This window comes from Glycine soja, chromosome 11 (assembly GCF_004193775.1).
Source record: "Glycine soja cultivar W05 chromosome 11, ASM419377v2, whole genome shotgun sequence".
NCBI classification, from domain to species: Eukaryota; Viridiplantae; Streptophyta; class Magnoliopsida; order Fabales; family Fabaceae; genus Glycine; species Glycine soja.
The window spans coordinates 16,269,038-16,294,316 of NC_041012.1; the positions used below are offsets into that span (position 1 = coordinate 16,269,038).

The following is a 25,279-nucleotide window of genomic DNA, read 5'->3' on the forward strand; positions in this document are numbered from 1 at the left end:
AGAATTTAAAGTCTAAAATTCATTATTTAGATGTTTTTTTATGAAAAATTTAAATTTTTGGAAATTTAAAACAAAATTTTAAACAACTAAAAATGTAGAATTTTAATTTCCTTCTAAAATGTAAGAAATTGAAATTCTCTTATTGATAGAAGAACCTTCCGAATCGTTCATGTATTTCATTTATAACTTTCATCCTCTCTTCCACAAAGTTCCTCCTGAAATTCCATTCTCGAACTCGCGACTCTTCCTTCACGCAGATGATCTTCTTCCTTAAGAAACACCGTCTGAGTTTGTGGAGTGTCAATTGGGTGCGGGCATAAGGGGACACATAGAACTGCACTCACCAATTAGGGGAGCAGTCGTCGCTGCCTATCACGCGGTTAAGGTGCTCGCCGATGTGGAGGTCCTGGGCCATGCCTTGAGCGGTTGATTGTGGTCAGGTATGGTGGTGTACACCGTCGTGTCCCGGTTCCCCATATTGCATCAATATTCTTCTCTTTAAAGCACATTAACCATATCTTCTATGATCTTTGCATTCATTTTCTTTCATCCTCACAATTTTAATTTTTGTTTATCCAAACACAAAATTTTGAAAATAAAAGAATTTCAATTGAAATATTTGAAATTGTTAAAATTTAAAATTTCTCAGAATTTTAAATTTCTTCATCCAAACACACTCTTAAGGAATCTTAAGGAATTGAAGGACGATTGCCCTTGACCTCGGGTTTCACTTGTAATATTTTCTTACTATAAAGTAACTAGTATTGAAGTCATAAGTCTCAATATTATATGACAAAGCAACTATGATTTATGGCATGAGAAATAACCCATAATATTCTTTTTTTCTAATCTAATTATACTAATCATAATCATATTTGAATCAAACTGCTCTAATATTAAAATGTAACACCAATTATGTTTTACCTTGATTATGCTTAAATTTCTACGATAGAAAAAAAAACTTTTAACAAAATTCAACCAAAGGTCATTTGGAAATTATTCCTAAAAAAATAAAACTTAAAATACTAAACAATTCTAATACACAACACTTGGTCGTCAGAGGGGTCATATTGATCATATAAAAAATAAATGAAATACAAATCATTTTTGTATATTGGGAGATGTACAACAACCAAAACATCTTCTCTAGTAATTCCATCTCCAAGTTATTTTTGTGAGGATTTATACTTGTGTAACCTCGAAAATATGGAATTTAAAATAATGAGAACGTCTGTCGTCTAAGTGTTTAAGGGACTATAATATGGTTTTCTTAACATACATTTTTTTCACTTCTATTTGGGTGTTAACCTATCACAAAATAAACATTTGAAGATGTTTGTAAGCCAAACATTACTTTTATGTAGGTTAAATTAGACCTTTTAAAAAAATCTTTAACAGGTTAATAGGTCGAATCAAGCTATATATATTTTTAACAAGGTCTAGCTTAGACCTAACAAAATCTAACATATTTTCATTCCAAACCCTTAATACATTTAAATTAAACTCTTATTTATATGTTTTTAGGAAAAAAAAAAGAATTGAACAATATTTTTTATGATTAAAAAATACAAATTTTGGCAATATTAGCTTAAAAAAGGTAATTTTTTTTTATAAATGCTATAAAACTTATACTATTATTATTATTATTATTATTTTGTAAAACTTAAATACTAATTATAACAAATAAATATTTAATATTTTAATCCCAAAAAAATGTTACGAAAACACTTGTAAAAATTGATTGGGTCGGGTCAATAGATAGAGAGGTTAACGGAGCCCCTATAAAATTGGTTCATCTTCCCCAAATTGAAAGACCCTAGATTCTTAAGAGAGCTCGTTCGTCATTTTTCGTGCCTCAAATCTTTACAATCGATAACCACACCCATCGCCTTTATTCAGAGTAAGCTCATAAAACTCCCACTCTCTCATCTATTCATCACTCACACTGCTTAATTTAGCCACGCACTTCTCCCAGATCTCGTGCTCCATATATAATTTTCCGTGATTAAAATAATTTCGTCAAATACTTTTTGCCAAATTCCAGTCTTTGGAGCCTTTTCAAATAGTGTACCTTATTGGCGATGATGGTTTTATCATAGCCCAATTTTTTTTGTTGTGTTCGATTGTGTTTTCTCGCTTAAATCTGAATCGTTTTCCCTATTTTCATTATAAGTCAAAATTATGCTTCAGTTTGATTTTCATTTTTTTTTTGTGTGTCAGTGTGGTGGTTTGTGGGGGGGGGGGGGGGGGGGGGGGTTATTCATTTAATGCTCTGTTGAATTATCAACTGTGATTTAAATGAGATTAGGGTAGGGGTGGCAAGCACTTGGTGATTTTTAATCATGTTCTTTTGGCACATATCATAGTGCTTGCTTAGATAATTGATGAACTAGCTAGAGTTTGCAGTATACAATGCTACTTAGGCAAGAGACTTTGGAGTGATGAGGAGAATATAGCAAGAGCTAGTTTGTTACTTACTAGAGGGGTTGGAAACCTGCTTCATTTGTTACATGTAAAGGGGTAAAGCTTTTCTAATGTGACATGTTAGATATTATCTTGTAAAACTGAAAATTGTTTGTACTGGATTATTAGTATATAGTTTTTTGTTTGTTTGTATGATACATCTTGTTGACCTAAAATTACCCACTTTATTTGATACTAATCATGGTTGGGTCATTTATCCCATTGTTCCCTTTTATCTCTGGTTTTTTCCCCTGTTTGTTTGATGCATATGTTGGAATTAGTTCAAGGCTTCAATCTCTCAATTTGTTGTGTTTGTGATATATAAAAAGAGGGGGGAGGGGGAGGGGGACATAGGACATTGTTTTGTTTCAATTCATTCTTTTATATAGTTGGGATAAAATTGGGATAATCTTTGGCCATGGTGTGCAGATGTCGGAATCACCATTCAGACCACGAGAAAAGCTTGCTGAGAAGCAAAAATATTTTCAGAGTATCCACAGGCATACCTACTTGAAGGGACCCATGGATAAGATTACATCCGTGGCCATACCACTGGCTTTGGCTGCAACGTCAATTTACATGATTGTAAGTTTAATTGTGATATGAGTTTTCACTTGTTTCTGTTGACTTCAACAGATTGAATTTATCAATGTCTCCAGCTCTCCATTTGTTTATAGACACTGTTTTGTGTATTTTGTCTAGGGACGAGGGATCTATAATATGTCGCATGGAATTGGAAAGAAAGAATAACCTGGGAATTTCTGATTGAGGAGGGTTTCCCACACAAACCTACCTTAGCTTCGTTAATATGGGCCAGTGGTTTTCTTTGCATTTATGTCTGTTCTCTTAATAAATTGCTTAGTTGCAGATTTTGACTGCCATTGGGGGTTTATAACTTGAATGAAAGTTGTTCTTTGTATGTTTGATATAATCAAATTGAGTGAATTGGCTCAAACTGCTGTTTTCTGTTTCTGGTTTAGTACTTGTTCCGTGTTAACTGTTCCATCTAGGTTATGCTTCTCCTTGCTAGACAAGCTCACTGGTTTTTCTTATGCTTTGATAAACATTTCAATTTGCCTTATATAGCATGCATGGTGGATAGTCCAGTGGAATTGCCTTGTGAGACGTTGTTGCTTGTTTTGGTTCCAAATGGGTAAGGTTAACATAAAGCCGGCATCGGCATGTCCTTCCATGTTTGGGGTTTGAAGGTTGAGGGCCTTAAACTATAGGTGGTGATAGAAACACGTGAAATGGACAAAGAAGGTGGATCCAAGTGGTTTGGATCTCATAGCATTTGTATTTATTTTTCTTGTTTGGTCTTCAATTGGAGAGGCCGCCACCACAAACAATGGCTCGGGTAAATGCTTCTTGTAGGTTTTGCACTTTCCCAATCGTTAATACGAATCTGCAACATATAAATATTTTTTAGTAAAAAATTACGTTTGTTTATATATTCCGTAAATAAGTATCACTTTGGGTTAGGACTCAGTTGACTTATTCCCCAACCTCTTCTAGTCTAATATATTTGTGGGTTTTTCTTCGCCCAGTCTTTTTCTTATACACCCAGGAGATTTTGGATAATTCAACATTGTCCTTCCGTAAGGTTATTACGGATTGGTAATCCATGAGTCATATAGATTGATAATTTACATACGGATTTTTCTTTTTAATTTGTAAAAAAATATGTTTTATTAATTAGTTTAAAACTAATGACTAATTATGTTATAAAATAATTAATATTGTTATATATAATATTAAAATTTACATAATAAATTTTCTAACAATTAATATATTATTAAATATATATTAGAAATTTTAATTTTATATATAATGACATTAATTATATTATATCCTAATTGACCTATTAGTTTAGTTAGTTAGAGTGTATAATAATTTAAAACTCTTTGAGTTTTGCATGAGTTATTTATTTTAAATTAATTGGTAAAATATATTATTTTAAAAATTTTAAAAAAAAATCTGTGTGATCCATACGGATTATCTAATATTTGTTACAATCCATATGAGTCTTATAGAAAGATAATATTGAAATTATCTAAACATTTGCTTAGTGTACAAGAAAAAGGCAGGAAGAAAAATCCTATATTAGCTCCGGAACCCCCTTTATTACGCCGTTTAATCAATCCCAAATAATCTCTGGGTTCTGTATACTCTACAATGTGGGAAAATCGGAAACGTTTATGAGATTTGGAAGATTGTAGTGTTTGGTTGGGAGTATTCTCAGATCTCAGTGCAAATCCACATATTCTCGTGTTACGAGGCACAAATTTCTAAAGGCAAAATTTTCTCTTCTGTACTTAACCCCGATAATCTTGAACAAACACAGCATTAAGCAAGCAACTTTGTTGCTAAAGGAGAAATCAGTGTTTCACATGGACATTAAAGCACAAACTTCTTTAGTTTGTGAAAGTAAGCACAAATTTGCCCCCTTAGTTGAAAACTTATGGGTGCAAGTCTTGCATCCATCTACTTTGTCTTCCTCGCGGTTTTGTTTGATCATAATTCATGTACTAAAAGAGTGCATTGCACAAGGAGCAAACGAATTCTTATTATAATCAGACAAAGAAAAAGCTTTTACAGCATATAATCAATGGAAATATGATACGTTGACCTAGTGGGCCAAAGCAATTCAAAGCCCCTCATGACTTACCAGAACCAGTTGGTACTGCTCTTAGTCGCAGCAGTTATAAGAGCTCAGATATTCAATGCTGTTGATCAAAATTCAGATACTTAGAAGTTTTCACAGACGGTCAACACCTGCAACCAAAGAGTTCACCAACCAACCACCATGCTGGGAAACTATAAATTTTTGGGGTGGGAGGGACTGTGGGGCATGTGACATTCAAATGCCTCTAACAAGTTCAGCAGAAATTTTGCAGATCTTTGAATGTACACACCACACTTGACAGAGCTGGATTGACTTTCAAGCTTTTCTGACTTAGTCTACATCAGAAAGTGGGGTTCTCTCAACGGATTTAAGAACCATAAAGTGTATGATTAACCTAAGAAAGATCCTAACTGGCTAATCTACAAATTAACCAATGATGATATACCAAAAGAAAAAGAAAAAAAAAAAACTATGATGAATACTAATTAATAATGGAAAATCATATGTCAGCCTGGAAAGCATTCACCATCCACTCTTTCATGTATTTACTCGTGTTGTACTTGTCCCTACTTAAATCATTTCTGGTTATGTGTGTGTTGAAGAAATTTTAAACAATATCGGATATACATTCCGTATATTAACTCGATTAGAAGGGTGGTCAGATGTAGGAAATAGTATTACCTTATAAATGAATTAAGATTCTATGATAATGCTTTCTTGGGTTTTTTTTTTTTTTTTTCACTTTTCACACCCAGAGTCATTAGTGGAACTCAATAGTGCTTGGCCCATTAATGTGAGAGATCAATTATTTGCAAGTTGTAACATAAGCTGGAAGATACCTTTCTTTTCTCATAGTGCCAAGCTGTGTGTGTATCTGACTTTCTGCTCCAGAAAATGCATTTTTGGGCTGGTCCTCCATATGGGTAATAATTTTTTTATAAAAGGCAACTGGCTACTGTCAATTCTCCTACTCTGTCTTGTTTCCTAAGGCTCTCCCAAATTCATGCTTTTTGTAGCAGTTGGTGAGCCCGTTCTGTTCACTCCCCAACCAAAACTTCTGCTCCAAGCACCTTTCTATCTTTAAGAAAGCACCTTATATAATAACCAACACTCCTTAGAAACTTTAAAAGAAAAAAAATATCTATATATGTTATCTTAAATAAACATATAAAGAATTTTCATATAAATGGTAAAAGGACGATATGATTCTGTAAGTTACCGTGGGGTGCATGGCAGGTACATAACTATATATATCTATACATGTGTCTTGCTAAAATTTCGGGTCCATACATAAACTATTGATGCCATGGTGAGGAGAAGTAGTTAGCTGAATTTGCCAATATACCAACTTAAGAAAATTGCAACCTAACCAAAGCACTCTCATCAAGATTCTTCACTAAGTTTTCAGAGAATAATAAAACGGAGAAGTGTAGTCAAAGATTTAACATTTAATACTCTCTCGACGTATAACACCTTCCAAATCCAATACAAGAATTTTGATGGTGCCATATAATCAAGTTGGCTTGTGAGTAAAGGTGGCAGGAAAAAAACATTAAGTATTTGTTTAGAGAAGATAATTCCACTGTTAACTTCATAGCCTTTAACAGTCATATCTGTCATTTGGGCTTATTCTATAGTTTGTTAACAAAATAAACTACTTAGTCACATACCTTTAAAAGCTAGTCCTGTTTATAAGCACCCTCAGGAGAAAGAGAGCCATCATTCCAAGAAAAAGATAACAAGAAGAAAAAGAACAGAGAAAACTGGCCAAGGAGAGGAAAAGAGTGCTGTAGATTTTGGTGCAATAATGGCAACACCAAAACAGTCATATGAGCAGCAACAACAACAACAACCAAATGTGCAGCGAGTGAGGAACTCGGGGATGATTAACAGCAACCAGAGTCCAATGAGGGATGACAAGGAAGAGGAGATGTCAAGATCAGCTTTGGCAATGTTCCGAGCAAAGGAAGAAGAAATTGAAAGGAGAAAAATGGAGGTGAGGGATAAGGTTCACGCTTATCTCGGTCGAGTAGAGGAGGAAACAAAGCGCTTGGCTGAGATTAGAGAAGTAAGTTTAACAATACTGATTCTTTTCCTTTGAAGTTGTATTTGCTTTAGCTCTAAGCTTTCATGATTTATTATTTGGATTTTGGTTTTATATGTTTTACATATTAATCAATATATACCATGTATGATTCCACATTCTAGACATGGTTTTTGATGTTTACTAAGAAGCTACTAGTTATAGCTTCTAAGTCTCAGACCCAATTTCTTACTTCTCAACAGATTTCTAAACACACTAATTAGTAAACTTAAGGCATGGGAAAAAAAGTATAGAATCTATTGGTGTTTGTGAATCACACAGGTTAGTCTGATTAGAAAATTATGTTTCCATTTAATTTTCTCTTAAACCTTTTGAGCAAGAACTGAGGATAATCAGAAATTCCAAGGCAATTGTTGTGTCATGCGTGTAGTGTATTGGTTCTTAAACAATTTCTTAAATAGTAATTGTTTGAAAAACTGCATATCATGTTCTAGGAGCTTGAGGGTCTCACAGATCCATTGAGGAAGGAAGTTGCAATAGTTCGAAAGAAGATAGACAGTGTTAACAAAGAGTTAAAGCCACTGGGCCAAACCTGCCAGAGAAAGGTGAGGTTTTCCAACTGTTTACCAGTTGTTTACTTTTGAAATTTCTAAAATCTTTTTTTTTAGTCAGCAAATTGTAAATTGGTAAATGTTAGTTTTTTAGTTTTTGTTAGCAAAAGGATCGAATGTGTGACATTTCTAAAATCTTTACTTAAGCCTTAGGATTTGCTCAAGGTGGCAAAGTGATCCTCATGCTTACACAGCTTTTGATACAAGCACTTGAGCACTGCATTGAATTTTAATCAATTAACCATGCTTGCTTTCTTGGTCCCATATTGTCTCATCAGCTGGGAGGCAAAGTGGGCATCATTATTTAGTGGTTAAGGTGATCATTATTAATAATTGTGTTTAAATATCCACGTAGAAAATGATCAATTTGGTTCAATGGGAGATTTCAATTTCCTCATGCAAGCTTCTTTTGCATCATTATGCCCGGGAAAAAAAAATAGAAGAAAGATTGAAAAGGAAATATAAATTATTTTAAAGTTTAATTTATTGTTTAGTCTTTATACCTGCGCTAATTTTTTGTTTTAGTCCTGTAAGAACAATTTTTATGCTTTATTCCTTATGTCTCTATTTTGGGGAGGTTTTGTACTGTCACAAAACTAGCAATAAAGACTAGAACAGAAAAAAATTGTTTGTATAAGAATTAAAACAGTGTTTTTAAGTAAAGAAGCTGAAAAAAAGGGCAGATACAGGGCTACTGATTAGGCCACTTTTTTTTTTAGTAGCTTGTTAAAATATTAATTTTGTTAGTAGATGAGACTAAATCTAGCTTTTTCCTATTTTAACTTTTAGAATTATTTTTTGAAGTATCTTAATTTTTCTTTTTTGTGGGATCACAGGAGAGAGAATACAAGGAAGCCCTTGAAGTTTTCAATGAGAAAAACAAGGAAAAAGCTCAACTTGTTACCAAACTAATGGAGGTAAGAAATTCTTTGATGATTTGAGTGTTTGCAAAACTTTCTAAATTTGTTTCCTAATTTGTCTTTTTCCCTCATTATTCTGTGAACTTTGGGGTAGCTGGTGACTGAAAGCGAGAAGTTGAGGATGAAGAAGCTGGAGGAGTTAAGCAAAAACTTAGATACCCTGCATTGAATTGAAATGCTAATACAAAGTAACCTTACTTCTGGATATTCAGTGTGGTGATGTAACTAGAATCATGTCGTTGTATGTGACATAATTTGTGATTTCATTGTATTTTGCAGACTTAATTAGGAAATGCGCATTGGACACCTAAATTCTAAACATTACATAATTTCTTGTCATTTTATTTGAGATGTGATGATTCTGTCATCAAAAGCAAATTGAATACTCGGAAAGATCTAGTTAAACTAATCCACGCTTTCATGTTTCAACTTACGTTACTGATTTCACGAATACAAAAGTTTGCCATTTTAATAAAGTTGAAAGACTCGTTTTATTACTCAACATGTTCAACATTACCCGATACCAAATGTACAGCTATACTTCCAGATTTTTAGCATAGAAAATGATTTGTACATTATCTACGAGAAGAAAATTATTTTTATGTTGAAACTGCGTGTGTTTATGCTCTCTAACTTTATTCCATAATGTTTGACCCATTATTTTTCTTTTTATCTTATTGGGACACTTTTTCTATAGCGAGAGATCCGTTCATGATGCAATGAGCATATTTAAAAGGACAAAATGAAGGTGGTCTATACATTAACATTTCAACACCCTAAAAAAAACATTTCAAATTTATATGTAGTATTAACAATAGCAATTATGAGTCTTAATATAAAATACTAACAATTAACAATTAACCATTAATATTTGATAAATAAAAAATACCCTGTTATAATAATTTCGTTTCTCTAAGTTATGAAAATTTACAATCAATTGCTTAGGTGCTTTTATTATTGTTGTCTAATTAGAATTTGAGTTAGGGACCGCCATGCATCTAGGACTCTAGGTTGACGTGAGATCCCAAACCAAATTGAAGGAGAAAGCTTGGATTGGTTTGGATTTAAAAGTTACAAAATAATCATTTATAGGTACATAAGAAAAGAAAGCCATGGAAATATTCAAGATAAGTAAAAAATCTATAGACTTCTTAATTATCTTCTTCTATTTTATTTTTATTTATTTACTTTATTGTTTCTTCTTATGTGTTTTTATAATGATTTTTCCTTATTTTATTTATATGCTATAAGTTTTATTTTAATTATTTTATTATTATCTTTGTGTCTTTAGAGAACAAAAGTCATGAGAGTATATAATTTTCTAATATTCTAGGAGGTAAAAAGATGTATGATGTTGTGTTGACAAAGACTCTTTGACCAGTAGAGAAAAATGAGAAAAAACAGGATATACAAAATAAAAACATATTACATTTTATAGACTTTTTAACTATTTTCTTTTGTATTATGTTTGTTTACTTTATTGTTTCTTCTAAGTATTTTTAAAGACAAAGAAGAAAAACTCTAATAATTTCCCCTTATCTCATTCATATTATAAGTTTTTTATTTTTTTATTATTTTTGTGTCTTTAGGGAACGAAAGCATGTATGGTGCTATGTTGACAAAATCTTTGATGAAGAGAGAATATAGAAGAAATAAGGTAGGCAAAGTACGAAAACTTCTAACATTTTATAGACTTTTATTTGTCTTATGTGTTATTTTTATTTACATTTTCAATTAATTTTATCTTTTATTAATTTCCTTTTGTTTTTTATTGCTCCTGTCTCTCATTTTTGTGTGCAGTTGAGATATTTGAAGTTTGCATGTGATGAGCCTATAGGAAAGGAAAAAGAAAAAAGTAACATAATTGTGAAGAACAAGATGATATATATATATATATATATATATATATATATATATATATATATATATATATATATATCTTTTTGTCTTTGATCATGTCATGCTTATAGTATTTAGTCGTACAAATTTATATTAAAATTGATTTTTGAATTTGTATTTGGATAAAAAAATTGTTGATTTTACATTTGGATCATGAACATCAAATTATGAAAAAATGACTTAATAGATAGTTGATAATGTTAGAAAGTAATTTTATTGAACTTTTGTAAGGTGTTTAAGATGACTTTTCCTCTTGGGTGAAATTTATGAAATAAATTTCTGTAAGCCATTAAAACATTAAAACATGAATATCTCATTACAAAACATGAATCTTTAAGTTAATGTATTTCTATAATGACTTCAACATAATATTATTCTTAATTTTTCTTCTTCTAAAAAAGTAAATCAAAAAGATTAATTAATTATTTTTCATTGACCTAGAAATTTCTTATTTATCAAATGCTAGTGAAAAAACAAACACCATTATATATTTCTATAATTTATTAATTTTGGGCTTAAATGTTTAAAAAATGGTAACAAACTAAAAAACATTGTCAAAGGAAACATGATTTGAATGATTTTTTTTTTTATTTTACAATTACAATTAGACAAATATTTAAATAATCTTTGCTTTCTACACATATTTATCTATTTCTCTTGCTTTTCTTTTCATCACATATCTTACTGTGAAATATATAAAAAAATTCTTAGAATTGAAGTATATACATCCTAAGAGTAAAAATAATTAAAGATTAAAATAAGAAGAAAAAAATTTAAAATAACATAATAATGTTACCATTTCAATATTTTACAAATGTTTTTATAGAATAATATTAAAGTATGTATCACAAATAATTTGATTAACTGTTTATAGATATGTTTATAGATAAGTATGTATTTACATATCTAATATATTATTTTATCATGTTATTATAATAAACAAAATGTGTGATTGATTCATTAAAAACTAAGGAATGGGGTAATAAAAAAATATTTATTTAGTTTGATTTAAAAAATGATGGAGGAATAATATAAATAAAGAATTATAAAATGAAAAATTTGTAACTCACAAGAATCTGTGTATAACTTTTTTTGACTTTTTATTATGCTAGAGGTACGTGAAGCAAAGGGGCTTCTCACCTCGTACCGCTCCGAACCTTCGTGTTCTCCCACGAAGGCATACCTGCGAGGCAACAAAGCCTGAAAGTTGGCGCAGAAGAATCTTCCCAACGAGTTTTACGAGACAGAGTGGGACACCGAAAGGGTATTTCGCGGAGGTGCCGGGGAGGATGGCGGCGGTGTTCTCCGCCGCGGTGATGGCGAGGAACAGGAAAGGATCGAGTGTGATGCACATGTTTTTGCATGATGTGGATTGAAAAGTGGAGAAGGTGTACGCGGGGGAAGAACTTGGTCAAGGGTCTTGGAAGGCTTTGGCACTTCCAGATACCTCCTTCTAACGACACACATGCTTCTTATTTTTGCTAGAAACTTTCTTCACCTCCTTCGCTAACAATTTCTATGATCATTTTTGTTTTTTTCTTCTCTTTTTAATTTTTTTGAATTATTTTTAATTTATAATACATTTATAAAATTTGTCTCCCTATTTTATTTATTACACTAAATTGGTTCTTTTTTTAATTTACTATTTGAATTTTCATATATTTTAAAATACATTTTTTTAATCTCAAGAACTGATTTTATCTATTAAATTATGGTCATTGAAATAAGAAACACACTACTATTTTATCATTATATTCAAGTATTCATTTAAATAACTTATCCTTAAAAATACACTATTAATATAAGTTTTGTACAAAAGTAGTTTAAGATTTAAATTTTACTCTTTTTTTAATTTATTATATTTTTATAATCTAATATATTATCTTTTAAATATAATATATAAGATTAAATTTTATTTTCACAAGAATTAGAATATGTAACTTATATGTTTTATTTTTATTTTATATATTATATTTTTTTATAATCTTATGTATTTTTATCACACTACTCAAAACTTATTTTATAAAGTAAATATATAATATAAATTTTATCTTTAATGCATATTTTTTTACATAAATTATAATTTCATAAAATGATGGTATTTTATTATCTTTTTAATATTTATATATTTGATTTAATGATAATATTTTTTTATCTATATTAAGATATTCTTGTTATTTATTATAATAATATTTTTATTTATATTTTACTTTATTTAATTAGGTATGAAATTTTTTAAAGAATTAAATTATATAATAAAGATATATAATTAAATAAAATGACAGTAATTTTTATTTATTTTTTAAATATTTATGTATGTAATTTATTGACATTATTTTTTATCTATATTATAATAAATAACATAAATATCTTAATATAGATAAAAAATATTATTAGTAATTAAAAGCATTATTTTAAAAGATAAATAAATATATAAAATTAAACTTATATATATACATATTTTAATTTATGTGAAAATAGAATTTAATCTTATATATTATATTTTAAAAGATAATATATAAGATTATAAAAATATAATAAATTATAAAAAAATTAAATTTTGAACTATTTTCACATAAAACTTATATTAATACTATATTTTGAACCAATTATTCAAATGTGTAATAGTAAAAAAAATGTATAATTTTACTAAGAACCATGATTTTATTCCTTAAGCATTTTTATAAGTTATTATATTTTAAGAAAATAATGATCAACTCCAAGTCTAATCAACATTTAAAACTTAACGTCAATGATTAAAATCAAAACACTACGAGATTTTACAATTAAGTCTTTATAATATGATACTTATAAGATATAATTAAAAATATATCAACATAACTAATAAATTATAAACTTTTTTTTATAAAAATAAGTATAAAATAATTAATAATGCTTTAAAATATATCACAATATTAATAAATTATAAATATTAATGAAACATGATAATAAATATTATGTTAAATAATAAAATAATTTAAAAAATTTCAAAATATTTTTTTATATCTTTTTCTAGTGCAAATCAAATATTACACAATACAAATGGTATTATAATAAAATTTACATTATTCTATCTAATACATAACCACATCAAATAATATATAACACAAAATTACTTGTAAATCAGACAATATATAATATAAAAAATTATCATATAACTCAATTATTTGTCCATTTTTATTCTATCTTTTTAACATATCAAACACACCTAAAAAAGTATATTAAACTAAAATTAATATACACATCAATTTCCATATAATAAAATATATTATTTTAATATATAAATTTTATAACAATAAAATATAAGAGCTCAATTTTAACATCGACTAATGTGACAACATCCTTCAATTTCAGGGCTTAAAGGGTCTAGTTACTCTTTTTATCAATGCCCAATTTAATTTTTTTTTGGTGTACTTTACTTTTTTTTAATAAAATATTCTAATAATTGAAAACTATGAGATTAATTTTCCAGCATTTCACCAAATTGAATTTTGCTTATCTCAACAAAATAATTTTCATTCACACACCAGTAAATTAAAATCTTATCAGCATGTTTAAAAAAATCAACCATACAGTATACTTCAATTAATTTGAAGAGTGTAAAGTTGATATATGAATTATTAATTACTTTTATTATTATTATTATTATTGTTGAAATTATGAATATTTGATTTGATAAATACACAGGCCTAATTTTTTAACAGAAACCCTAAAATCTTTCGAAATAATTTGAGTATTTTGTTTGTCCAGCCCACACAAAGCTGCCACTAGGAGGAGGAGAACGTAGAGTGAAAGAGAGGTTAACAATAACAATGGCGGCGACAGAGAGCACAGTAACTTCAAACCCTAGCAACAGAGAACGACCAAAGCCAAAGCCAAAGCTACTAGTCATAACGGGCCCCACCGCTTCCGGGAAGTCGAAGCTAGCCGTTGATTTGGCCTCCCACTTCCCCGTCGAACTCATCAACGCCGATTCCATGCAGGTCTACCGCGGCCTCGATGTTCTCACCAACAAACTCCCTCTCTCTCACCAGAACGGTACCACCCTGATTTTTCCCCATCCCAACAATCTCTTCCCGTTTCTGAAATCGCGTTTCGAATCTGTTGCAGGAGTTCCGCATCATCTCTTGGGTACCGTAAGCCCCAACGTGGAATTCACTGCCAAAGCGTTTCGGGATTCCGCTATTCCCGTAAGTCTCTAACGCTGAAGAATGAAGAGAATTAGTAACTTATTATTATTATTATTATTATTTTAGTCCTTTGATTGTTTTATATCTAACAATTTTATAAAGCTAACCTTGTTATCATTATTTCATTTTTAGTCTTTGTTGCCCATATTATATTAGTTTTTTAATCTTGTAATTTGTTTTTTAATTCAATTTGATCCTTCCGTCAAAATTAGGTCCTGTTAAGAAATCGCAGTATGTTTGTGATGGTTTAAAACCGTTACTAAATAATTTTAAACCGTTATACAACGCACATTTCCTAATTTAATTTAGACAAAAGAATCGAATTAAATCAGTTTAAAAAAATTAGAGGATCAAATTGATCCCAAAAAAATTAGAGGACAACAAATTAATTTAACCTTAATATTATAAGTAAAAAATAGTAATTAATGTTACATTGACAAACTAAAATGACAATTATTTTAGGAACAATTTTTTTTTCTTGCACTACAATTATTATAGGATGGAAGGAGTATTATTTTTGGTATTGTAGTTTGTTACTGTATTTTTTTATTTTTTTATTTATATTTTCAGATTATTGATGATATATTGGCTCGTAATCACTTGCCTGTTATAGTTGGGGGCACTAATTACTATATCCAGGTTGGGATTTTGAATCATGCTTCATGTATTCTTTGTATCTCATTATGTTCTTCGTTTTATTTATTTAAATTTCTTGTAATGTCTAATAATGTACTTATGTGACTGAGTTCTACGTTTGTTTTGGGGGCATTTTTGCTTCTTTTCCTTCTTCAGGCTCTTGTGAGTCCGTTTCTTTTAGATGATTCTGCAGAAGATATGGATGAAAGCTGTTTGGGTGATCCAACTGGTACATTGCTATGTATTTGGTGGTTTATTTTACTTTTTTTGTTTTGTTTCTGTTCAATTAATGTATACTTAGCATTTATTGTATTTGTAAATTTATAGGGTCTGGTAACAATTTCATTGGTGAAAATGACTGTTCAAACAATAGTTATGACCTGCTTAAAGATATTGATCCAGTTGCAGCAAATAGAATCCATCCAAATAACCATAGAAAGGTTGGCGTGTAATTTGATTGTTTATTATTTATTCTTTTATAGACATATGCAAATGGCGATCTTATTTATGCAGTTAGAGTTACATATAGTCATACACAACAATTCTATGATGTTTTTCTGTTTATATTTTGTTTAATTTCCATGCATTGTCTGTGTAAAGATTTTTACATTGTCAACCTTAAATATCACCTTAAATTTGACTTTTAAAGTAGTTGTTATAAAAAGCAACAACCTTACTATAAAAGTATAAAAAATATTTACACTATCAGTGTATTTAAGTTAATTTCATATAACAGTATAAAGCATGTATAAATATGCTTGTTATTGTAAGTCTTGTGATTTTATAGTTCTTGCGTGCCGTACATATATTAGAATTTAGAAGCAATATGGGCTTTCAATTCATTTCTGAACATCTAAAATTATATGGAATGCCTAACTGGGGATGACATGTCTACACGTGTTTTTTGGGTTTCAGATAAATCAATATATTAATTTGTACAATCGCACTGGTGTTCTTCCTAGCAATATTTTTCAAGGAAAGGCAGCAGAGGTTTGTTTTCTTCTTTAGCACTCATTGATCAACTGGAAATTCAATAGTCTCTTTTCCCTTTGTCCATAAATATATGCTTTGATATACCTCAAGTTATTGCCTTATAAGTGATTGCTTCACAATTCACTGATTGCTTCACAATTCACTAATCAGGCTTCCTCACTATTTCCATTTTATTCTGTTGGTGGAAAATTGCTGTGGGCATCAAGTGGATTAATAATGGAAGAAGGATATTTAATTGCTCATGTTTTATTGCAGTATGTCTGTTGATTCTTTTTTCCATTTTAAATAATATTGGTCTTGCTTGTGGCAGGGCAGAAGTGGGGTCAAGTTGATAACTTAAGATATGATTGTTGTTTTATATGTGTGGATGCATCTCTCCCTGTACTGGACAGATATGTAGAGCAGAGGGTAGATTGCATGATGCATGAGGGATTACTCAATGAAGTCTATGGCATTTATAACTTGAATGCAGTTTATACTAGAGGTTTGCGGCAAGCCATTGGTGTCCGTGAATTTGAGCCTCTTCTTAGAACTTGTGTTGTCAAAGACATGCATGAAAGAGAGAGGGAATTGACTGAAGGATCCAGCATAGAAAAGGGAGAGACATTATTTAATCATAATTTGATGGAGTTGGTGAGATCTTCCTCTAATACTGAATCCACAATTCTTTTGGAAGAAGCAATTGAAAAAGTAAAGCTTAATACCCGAAGACTTGTTCGCCGTCAGGTAGAAATGTCATTTGTTTGTGACTTCCTTAAACAAGCATTTTTGAATGAAAATTTATTTGTTCGGGTATGCAAGGAAACTGAAAATGTCATTTTTTCTGATTTATCTCACTATAGAAAATTACCAGTACCACTGAGATACTTCATCTGAATTTTGACATAAAAGTTTGTAATGCCCTTTGTTCTTTTTTTAGAGCATTTAATTTAATTCACCTGGCATAGGTCTGTACAATATCAGTATTTCTTTGTTTTAGCTACAAGGCTTTTTGTAGAATTATTAGGTTTTTTTGTTTCTGTGCTTCCTTGAATTAATGTTATTGTCGCCTCTGGTTTTATGTAATCTTGTTATCTTAGTAGGGTACACCTTGTGCTCTACTTTATTCAATAATATTTAGCTTTTCAAAAAAACAATTAATGTCATTGTCTCTTGAGCAATGTAGCATATTGTCAGTAAGGACCAGTTAACTTAAAGAGGAAATAATATATTTGATCAGTATTCATTGGTGACAATTACTAAACCCTTCTGCATTGAATTGACTGGAGTTAGTATGGAAACTTTGAAGTCAGAGATTGATTTTGAAGCTTTGTTCATGACAGAAGAGGATGCTCAGTCGACTGCAAACTCTGTTTGGTTGGAACATACACTATGTTGATTCCACAGAATCAATATCAAGTAAGTTGTCTTAATATTGTTCCTGCATATTTTCTTTGTTTATCATTATCAATTAGCTCATTAAATATCTGGGATTAGATTCATTTGGTTATTTTATGTTTTAGGCAAATCAGAAGATGTATGGACCCGGCAAGTGGTTGAATCTGCTGTGAAGATAGTCAAATCTTTCCTGAGTGAGAATGGAACCATCTTTGGGACGTCAAATGACACGGGGATGAAAATAATCCAAAGGGACCTCTGGACTCAATACATATGCAAGGTTTGCTATATTGTTTTTGAATCAAATTGTCATGAGACATTATTCACTTTCATGACACTGAAAAAGATTTGCATTGTTTTGCATACATAATACCCTTCAACAACACCTCTTTTTATTCGAGAGAAGGGGAACATGGTAATCCTTATGGCTAGTTGTGCGTTGCAAGTTTTGGAGTCTTGGCGCAATGATATGCCACCAACTACAATTCACCACGGAAAAATTTAAGTGCAAATTAAGTTTAAAAAGTTTACATGCCTAATTTTTTCTCTGCATAAAATACACCGTGAAAATTGTGAGGCACACAAAGTACCATGTGTGGCTGTATTAGCATAACAATGTCACGTTGTATCTCTTCTGTTTATACCAAAAAAAATGGCTGAGTTAACCTTATTTTCTTCGCACATTCTCTTCCGTGTTATAATCATTTTTTGCAGTGGCACACAATGGTGCTGCATCATTGATTGTGTTCTCTTATGAACTTTTGTGTTTACAGGCCTGCGGAGATCGTGTGCTTAGAGGATTTCATGAATGGGAGCAACACAGACAAGGTCGAGGGCACCGAAAACGTATATCTCGTCTTAAGAGAAAGGCACAAGTTCCTGGTTTCGTGGAAGAGGTGAAGTATTCTGTGTCTGAACAGTTAGATATTTAAAGTAAGAAAGAATTTTAAGATTAAATGTTTTTCATTCCTAAGATTATGAATTTGTTTTAATCTTTATATAAGTTTTCTTTTCTTTTCTTTTATTTCTTATATTTAACAAAAAAAGGTAGTGAGGACTGAGGATCAAGAATAATTCAAATTTAAGTAGGGATTGATTTCAAAATATGATTTATCTTTAACAATGAAAAATAATTCAGAACCAACGATTTATTTTGTATGTGGAAAAAGTTTGAAATTATCATGTTATAATATTTTATAATCTCACTAACACATACGGGTCAGTTTGCAAAACTTTTTTTTTTTTTTTTTTTGTGAGAATGAGCGGCAAAAGCCCCTAAGAAAAAACTTTATTTATAAACGACGAGGGAAAAAAATTACAGCTACATCTGCTAACGCTGGGAGAGACAAGAACCCAGGAATTACATAAAAAATTCTATCCTCCCCATCGGTTTGCCAAACCTGATACTCAAATTAAGTGAGTTTGGTTTGGTTGAGTTGAATGTGATTAAGTTGAAAACTTCGATTCAATTAAATTGGTTCGATTTGAATTCACGAATTTGTCAGGTTGTTTCGGACTAATGCACACCCTAATAACATGATTTATCAAACTTTTTTAATGATCTATATTATATTACACCATCATATCGCTTGTGGTGCATTAAAATTAAATTTATCAAGAAAAAGGAAAATATTTAAAAAATTTGTTACATTTTTTTTGTGAATGAAGGGAGACCCCCCAAAAATTGTTACATTATCTTCAAATTACAAATTATTATATATAATAAATTTATTAATTTTTATAATAATTACTTTCAATAGTAATCATACAAGTTTATTAAACTCAATGCTTGTTGTTTCCGAAATCCTTCACCAAAATTACGAAAGAATTTGGTCGTGGATCGCAGCATATGCACGTGTGATGCAATATCGGTATAAAGTATAAACCCGTGCTATCAAGATTCAAAACTAACACCTTTATAATGTGGAAAAGCATTTTGTTTTGCCTTGTTTTGTTGGAAAAATGCTTCCAAGGGTGACTTATGCTGGACTTTCTGTCATATATGGTCGATAAGGGTAAAATTATATTGTAGCTGGATGGAACAATGATCTTCATTGAGAATAAAACCATCCATCAATTTAAGAAAGTAAATGGTACAAGATAGTAGTTTTGACTTACAGGGTCGGGACCATCTTAATTACGTCTATGTTGTGATCATTTTTTGCTTTCTCACAGGTCACAGCGTATCTTGCGACTCCGTGTGTGTTTGAATTCAATTTGAATTTATAAAATTAAGTTGAAATGGCATGCAACTGGTGTGAATTTGGGTAAATTTTTAGTTTTTATATTATATTGGGAAATTAATAATGAATTTAAAATTAATTTAAAGTTAAAATAACTTTAAATATTTTTGTGTTGAAGATTTTTTTACTACTAGTTTTCTTTTAATTAACAAATCCAAACATATATACTATTTCACTTCAAAAATAATATTATAAACACTGATCATCCATACACACAAACACCCTTTGTGGAAAATGACTAATACTCGATTTATTAAAATATAGTATATGCTGCGAGAGCCAATTCTCTCACGTACGTGTCTCTTTACCACGACAAAATCATGTAAGAATGATTTAGCTGTTTATATTCTATACTTTATAAAGACAAACAAACGGCCCCTTTACACGTTTTCTGAATTAAGATTTTTGCTTTTCTCTCATTCCTCGTGGCCACTACTTTTTTCGCTCTTGTAGAATATTAGAGGATGATGAAGCAAATTCCGAACCGCAACATACTCGAGAGTTCAGAAGATTAGAATAGCACAACAGCTTCTGTAAGAAATTGTCAAGCAAATTTTGGGTGGTCAAGAAGACAGGTGGACCACAAAAGACTTGAACTCTTTTACTCAGAATGTGGACATGTACAAAGAATACCGTAGTTTTAGATGCCATAAATGTCTGAGATGTTAGTTTATTTATTTTATTTTATTTCTGTTATTCCCTATGCTGAATCTTTTGTTCCTAGAAGATTGGTTGCTTAGTGCATGTTTGGTTCATCGAACACGAAACCGAGACTGTTTCACCGCAGAAACATGGGTATTGTTGCTTTTTCAGCCTTTGTTTTGGCTTGTTATTCCTTCGTGATCCAAATACGTACATGCTTAGTAGGTCTGGTGCATTTAAAGGAAAGAAATTAAACTCCATCACTTGGATTCAGACTTATAATTTATTTGTATTAAAGTTTGAAAAATATTTTTACAAATTAATTGTAAGCATGAGAACGAATTCTAACATACCAAATGAGAAAGAAAGAAATTAATGATAAATAAATATACAGATATTGATCTAAACATGCAAATCAATTTAAATGACATATTCAGATCAAACAACGGAAATTAAATATTACGAGCGTACCTTCAGCCATTGCAAATCAAACGCGAAACGGCGCATACATGAACCTGAAGACAATTTTGTTCTTCGAGACCCTTACTCGCTCTGAATAGATGATATATTTTTCTGAATAGAGAAGTGAGTTTGGTGATACAAAACTGAGAGCACCTTATCCTATTTATAGAGTCTGTCCATCATAGAGCTCAACCAACTTGTTATCAGAACGTGGGCTTGAGGATATGTACGTGAGTTTGTTACTGAAGGTGATAGTGATAAGGGGGGGGTTCAATGTGGATGGAAAATGGACCAGGTACAAAAATAACAAAATTCCCAAAATTTGCAACGGGAAATAAATAAAACAGAACGTGAAATGTGGGAAAAAAAATAAAGCTTGAACGTGGGCCACTCCATCATTCTCCCACTTGGCCCATTTAACTCAACATCAACCGTAATAAGAAATAAAATATATGAGTCATGACGATAGGTCCTCTGATGATAAGTAATATCTTTCATGTACCACAATATATCAAGTCTCTCAACACTAGCTCTCAACTTAATGAATAAACCATATGTTTATTCTATATCTAAATCGAATGATTTTTCTCGAAATAAATAAATATGTACACAAAACCATATGAGAAAATATCTAATTGAATAAGAGTTTCATTGAAAATGACAAATGTATGTATAATGAAATTACATCATGGAACCAAGTCTCATTCGTACTACATGATCCTTAAAATTCTTTGGTGGCATGCCTTTAGTTAAAGGATCAGCAATCATCAACTAAGTGTTGATGTGTTCAATGACCACTTTCTTTTCTTTAACACGTTCTCTTATGGCTAAGTACTTGATGTCGATGTGCTTACTTCGACTTCCACTTTTGTTGTTTTTAGCCATAAACACCACAACAAAGTTGTCACAATACAACTTTAATGGCCTAGAAATAGAACTCTAAGGCCAAACATGAAACTCTTTAACCATACACCATGCGAGGTAGCCTTAAAACAGGAAACGAACCCAGCCTCCATAGTGGAAGTAACAGTTAAGGTTTACTTGGCACTTCTCCAAGATACAGCTCCACTGGCTAACATAAAAATATAACCAGATGTTGATTTTCGTGAATCAACACAACCAGCAAAGTCTGAGTCGGAGTAGCCAATCACTTCCAGACAATCAATTTGTCTGTACATGAGCATGTAATCCTTTGTTCCTTGAAGATATCTCATCATTTTCTTTGCAGCATTCCAGTGGTCAATACCTGGATTACTTTGATATCTTCCCAAGACTCCAACAATGAACGCAATATCAGGTCTAGTGCAAACCTGAGCATACATAAGGCTTCCAACTGCTAAAGCATATGAAATATTTTTCATGTGTTCCCGCTCAAAATCATTTTTGGGGCACTGACTCAAAGTGAGTTTGTCACCCTTCACAATGGGAGCTACACTTGGTGAACAATCTCTCATGTTAAATCTCTCTAAAACTTTGTTGATATAGGTTTCTTGAGACAAGCCTAAAATGCCTTGAGATCTTTCTCTATGGATCTTTATGCCTATGACATAAGATGCCTCTCCCATATCCTTCATGTCAATGTTCTTTGAGAGAAATTATTTCACCTCATATAGCATACCCTTATCATTAGTCGCGAGCAGAATATCATTTACGTATAATACAAGGAAACAAATCTTACTCCCATTGACCTTCTGGTATATACAGTGATCCATGACATTCTCTTCAAAGCTGAATGAAGAAATGACCTCATGAAATTTTAAATACCACTGGCAGGAGGCTTGTTTCAATCCATAGATGGACTTATTAAGCTTGCAGACTAAGTGCTCACCAACACTAGATAAGAATCTCTCAAGTTGTTTCATGTAAACCTTTTCTTCTAGATCACCATTCAGGAACGCCATTTTCACATCCATTTGATGCAGCTGAAGATCAAAATGAGCTACTAATTCCAAAATTACTCGAAGAGAGTCTTTTTTAGATACATGGGAAAATGTCTTTGTGTAATCGATTCCTTCTCTTTGAGTGAATCCTTTAGCAACAAGTCTTGCCTTATGTCTCTCAATGTTGCCTTCTGAGTCTTTCTTTGTTTTGAAGACCCATCTACATCCGATGGCTTTTACACCAACAGGAAACTTAACGAGATCCCAAACTTGGTTAGATGCCATAGAATCCATCTCATCCCTCATAGCATTATACCACAAATTTGATTCCTTAGAACTCATGGCTTGTGAAAACGTCTCAGGATCATTTTTGGCTCCAATTTTGTAGTCTGATTCTTGTAGGTACACTACATAATCACTAGGAATTGCTGTCCTTTTTACTCTAGTAGATCTTTTTAATGTTGCTTGATCATCCTGCTGAGGAACTAGTTCAACCGGTTCTTCACCAGTTTGTTCAATATCATCATGTTGTTCCTCATAAACAACTTGATCTACATGATCACTTTCAACAGCTTGTGGAACTTCAATCACTGGTTGTCTAACACCCATTTTAACTTGAGGGGTGGGAATGACTACCAACCTATTACTTGTCCCAGAAGGTTCAGCTTCATAATGATCCCTTTCAGAAGAAATGTTCTGAAATTGATCACTCCTACTGATCAAGTCATTTTCAAGAAACTTTGCATTCCTTGATTCCACAATCCTAGTGTTGTGGGATGGACAATAGAACATATACCCTTTAGACCTTTCAGCATATCCAATGAAATACCCAGTAATAGTCCTAGGGTCTAGTTTCTTCTCTTGTGGATTATAAATTCTTACTTCAGACGGGCATCCCCAAACGCGTATATGTCGCAAACTTGGTTTCCAACCCTTGAATAACTCAAAAGGTGTCTTTGAGACAACCTTGGTTAGAACTCAGTTTAATATATACGCAGCCGTCTTAAGAGCATCAATCCACAAAAATTGAGGAAGCTTTACATTACTCCTCATGCTTCTCACCATGTCTAATAAGGTTCAATTTCTTCGTTCTGCCACACCATTCTGATCTGGAGAACCAGACATAGTGTATTGGGCAACAATCTCATGTTCTTGAAGAAATTTCGCAAATGAACCTGGTGCTTGTCCATCCTCTATGTATCTACCATAGTACTCCCCACCTCTATCTGATCTCACGATCTTAATTTGTTTTCCACATTGTTTCTCAACTTCACTCTTAAAAACTTTAAAGGCATCTAAAGCTTCATTCTTAGAATGAAGTAAGTAGAGATACATATATCGTGAATAATCATCTATAAAGGTTATGAAGTATTTTGGACTATTTGCATTCATGTCTGGACAACATATGTCTGTATGTATGATTTCTAATAAATTAGAACTCCTATTTGCACCCTTTTTAGACTTGTTAGTTTTCTTACCCTTAATGCAATCTAGACAAGTCTCAAAATCAACGAAATCCAAAGTACTAAGTACTCCTTCATTTACTAATCGCTTGATTCTCTCAATAGAGATATGTCCTAATCTCCGGTGTCACAACATAGAGGATTCTTCATTCACAATACATCATTTTAACCCAACAGAAACGTGCATAGAATTATAAGTAGCGTCGCTTATAAATTCAATCGAATAAAGACCATCAACCAATTGACCACAACCAATAATTAAAACCAAAGTCTGTAAAATTAAAATGGAATCCCAAAGGTGCAAGTTTAGAAACAGAAATTAAGTTTTTACAAAATCTAGGAACATAAAAAACTTTCTCCAAATGTAATTTAAAGCCACTACTTAAAACTAAGACGCACGTTCCAATGGCCTCTACATGCGAGCTCATCCTACTCCCTGAGTAGATGCACTGCTCACTTCCCACTGGCTTCCTTAGGCTTTCCATATCCTGCAAGGTATTAGAAATATGGATTGTAGAACCAAAGTCAATACACCATGTATTATGATTCACATTAATCATATTAGATTCATAACAAACGAAAGTAAATGGTATACCTTTCTTCTCAAACCAACTTTTAAATTTGGAGCAGTCCTTCTTTATGTGTCCTTTCTTTTTACAGAAGAAACACTTTGACTCCTTTTTAATTGTTGGTTGAGTCGGAATCCTTCCTTTATTGGTGCCTACAGACTTCTTCCTATCCTTTCCAAAAGTAAAAGTAGTTAAATTTACATTCTCACCCTCTTCCATTATCAATCTCTTCTTCTTGAACATACATGGTCATCAACTCAT

The 25,279-nt window shown here is 31.4% G+C and overlaps 3 protein-coding genes across 4 annotated transcripts; all 3 read left to right on the forward strand.

The window, feature by feature from the left end:
* Positions 1–1,756: 1,756 nt before the first annotated feature.
* LOC114377378 lies at positions 1,757–3,526 on the forward strand. The gene is made up of 3 exons (XM_028335854.1): positions 1,757–1,900; positions 2,893–3,048; positions 3,166–3,526. Exons 2-3 carry the CDS (start codon positions 2,893–2,895, stop codon positions 3,211–3,213), a joined length of 204 nt encoding a protein of 67 aa, XP_028191655.1. The 5' UTR covers positions 1,757–1,900; the 3' UTR covers positions 3,214–3,526.
* A 3,111-nt stretch (positions 3,527–6,637) lies between these two features.
* Positions 6,638–9,073, forward strand: LOC114377377 (syncoilin-like). Its single transcript, XM_028335852.1, has 4 exons — positions 6,638–7,157; positions 7,628–7,738; positions 8,581–8,661; positions 8,759–9,073. The coding sequence occupies exons 1-4, from the start codon at positions 6,897–6,899 to the stop codon at positions 8,831–8,833; spliced, it is 528 nt and encodes a 175-aa protein (XP_028191653.1). The 5' UTR covers positions 6,638–6,896; the 3' UTR covers positions 8,834–9,073.
* A 5,196-nt stretch (positions 9,074–14,269) lies between these two features.
* On the forward strand, positions 14,270–18,783 carry LOC114374340 (tRNA dimethylallyltransferase 2). 2 transcript variants are annotated; one of them, XM_028331977.1, is made up of 10 exons: positions 14,270–14,601; positions 14,674–14,753; positions 15,324–15,392; positions 15,546–15,618; positions 15,717–15,829; positions 16,305–16,379; positions 16,698–17,108; positions 17,705–17,780; positions 17,885–18,039; positions 18,533–18,783. In XM_028331977.1, the coding sequence occupies exons 1-10, from the start codon at positions 14,376–14,378 to the stop codon at positions 18,689–18,691; spliced, it is 1,437 nt and encodes a 478-aa protein (XP_028187778.1). In that variant the 5' UTR covers positions 14,270–14,375; the 3' UTR covers positions 18,692–18,783. The 2 variants fall into 2 exon arrangements, with proteins under 2 accessions (XP_028187778.1, XP_028187779.1); XM_028331978.1 differs by lacking the exon at positions 15,324–15,392.
* Positions 18,784–25,279: the final 6,496 nt, after the last annotated feature.

Coding starts and splice junctions, on each gene's coding strand:
- LOC114377377 (XM_028335852.1), top strand. CDS start 6,897: ATGGCAACACCAAAACAGTCATATGAGCAGCAACAACAACAACAACCA. Junction 7,158..7,627: donor GCTTGGCTGAGATTAGAGAA/GTAAGTTTAACA, acceptor ATCATGTTCTAG/GAGCTTGAGGGTCTCACAGA. Junction 8,662..8,758: donor TTGTTACCAAACTAATGGAG/GTAAGAAATTCT, acceptor ACTTTGGGGTAG/CTGGTGACTGAAAGCGAGAA.
- LOC114374340 (XM_028331977.1), top strand. CDS start 14,376: ATGGCGGCGACAGAGAGCACAGTAACTTCAAACCCTAGCAACAGAGAA. Junction 14,602..14,673: donor CCCTCTCTCTCACCAGAACG/GTACCACCCTGA, acceptor AATCTGTTGCAG/GAGTTCCGCATCATCTCTTG. Junction 15,393..15,545: donor GCACTAATTACTATATCCAG/GTTGGGATTTTG, acceptor TTCCTTCTTCAG/GCTCTTGTGAGTCCGTTTCT.
- LOC114377378 (XM_028335854.1), top strand. CDS start 2,893: ATGTCGGAATCACCATTCAGACCACGAGAAAAGCTTGCTGAGAAGCAA. Junction 3,049..3,165: donor CAACGTCAATTTACATGATT/GTAAGTTTAATT, acceptor TATTTTGTCTAG/GGACGAGGGATCTATAATAT.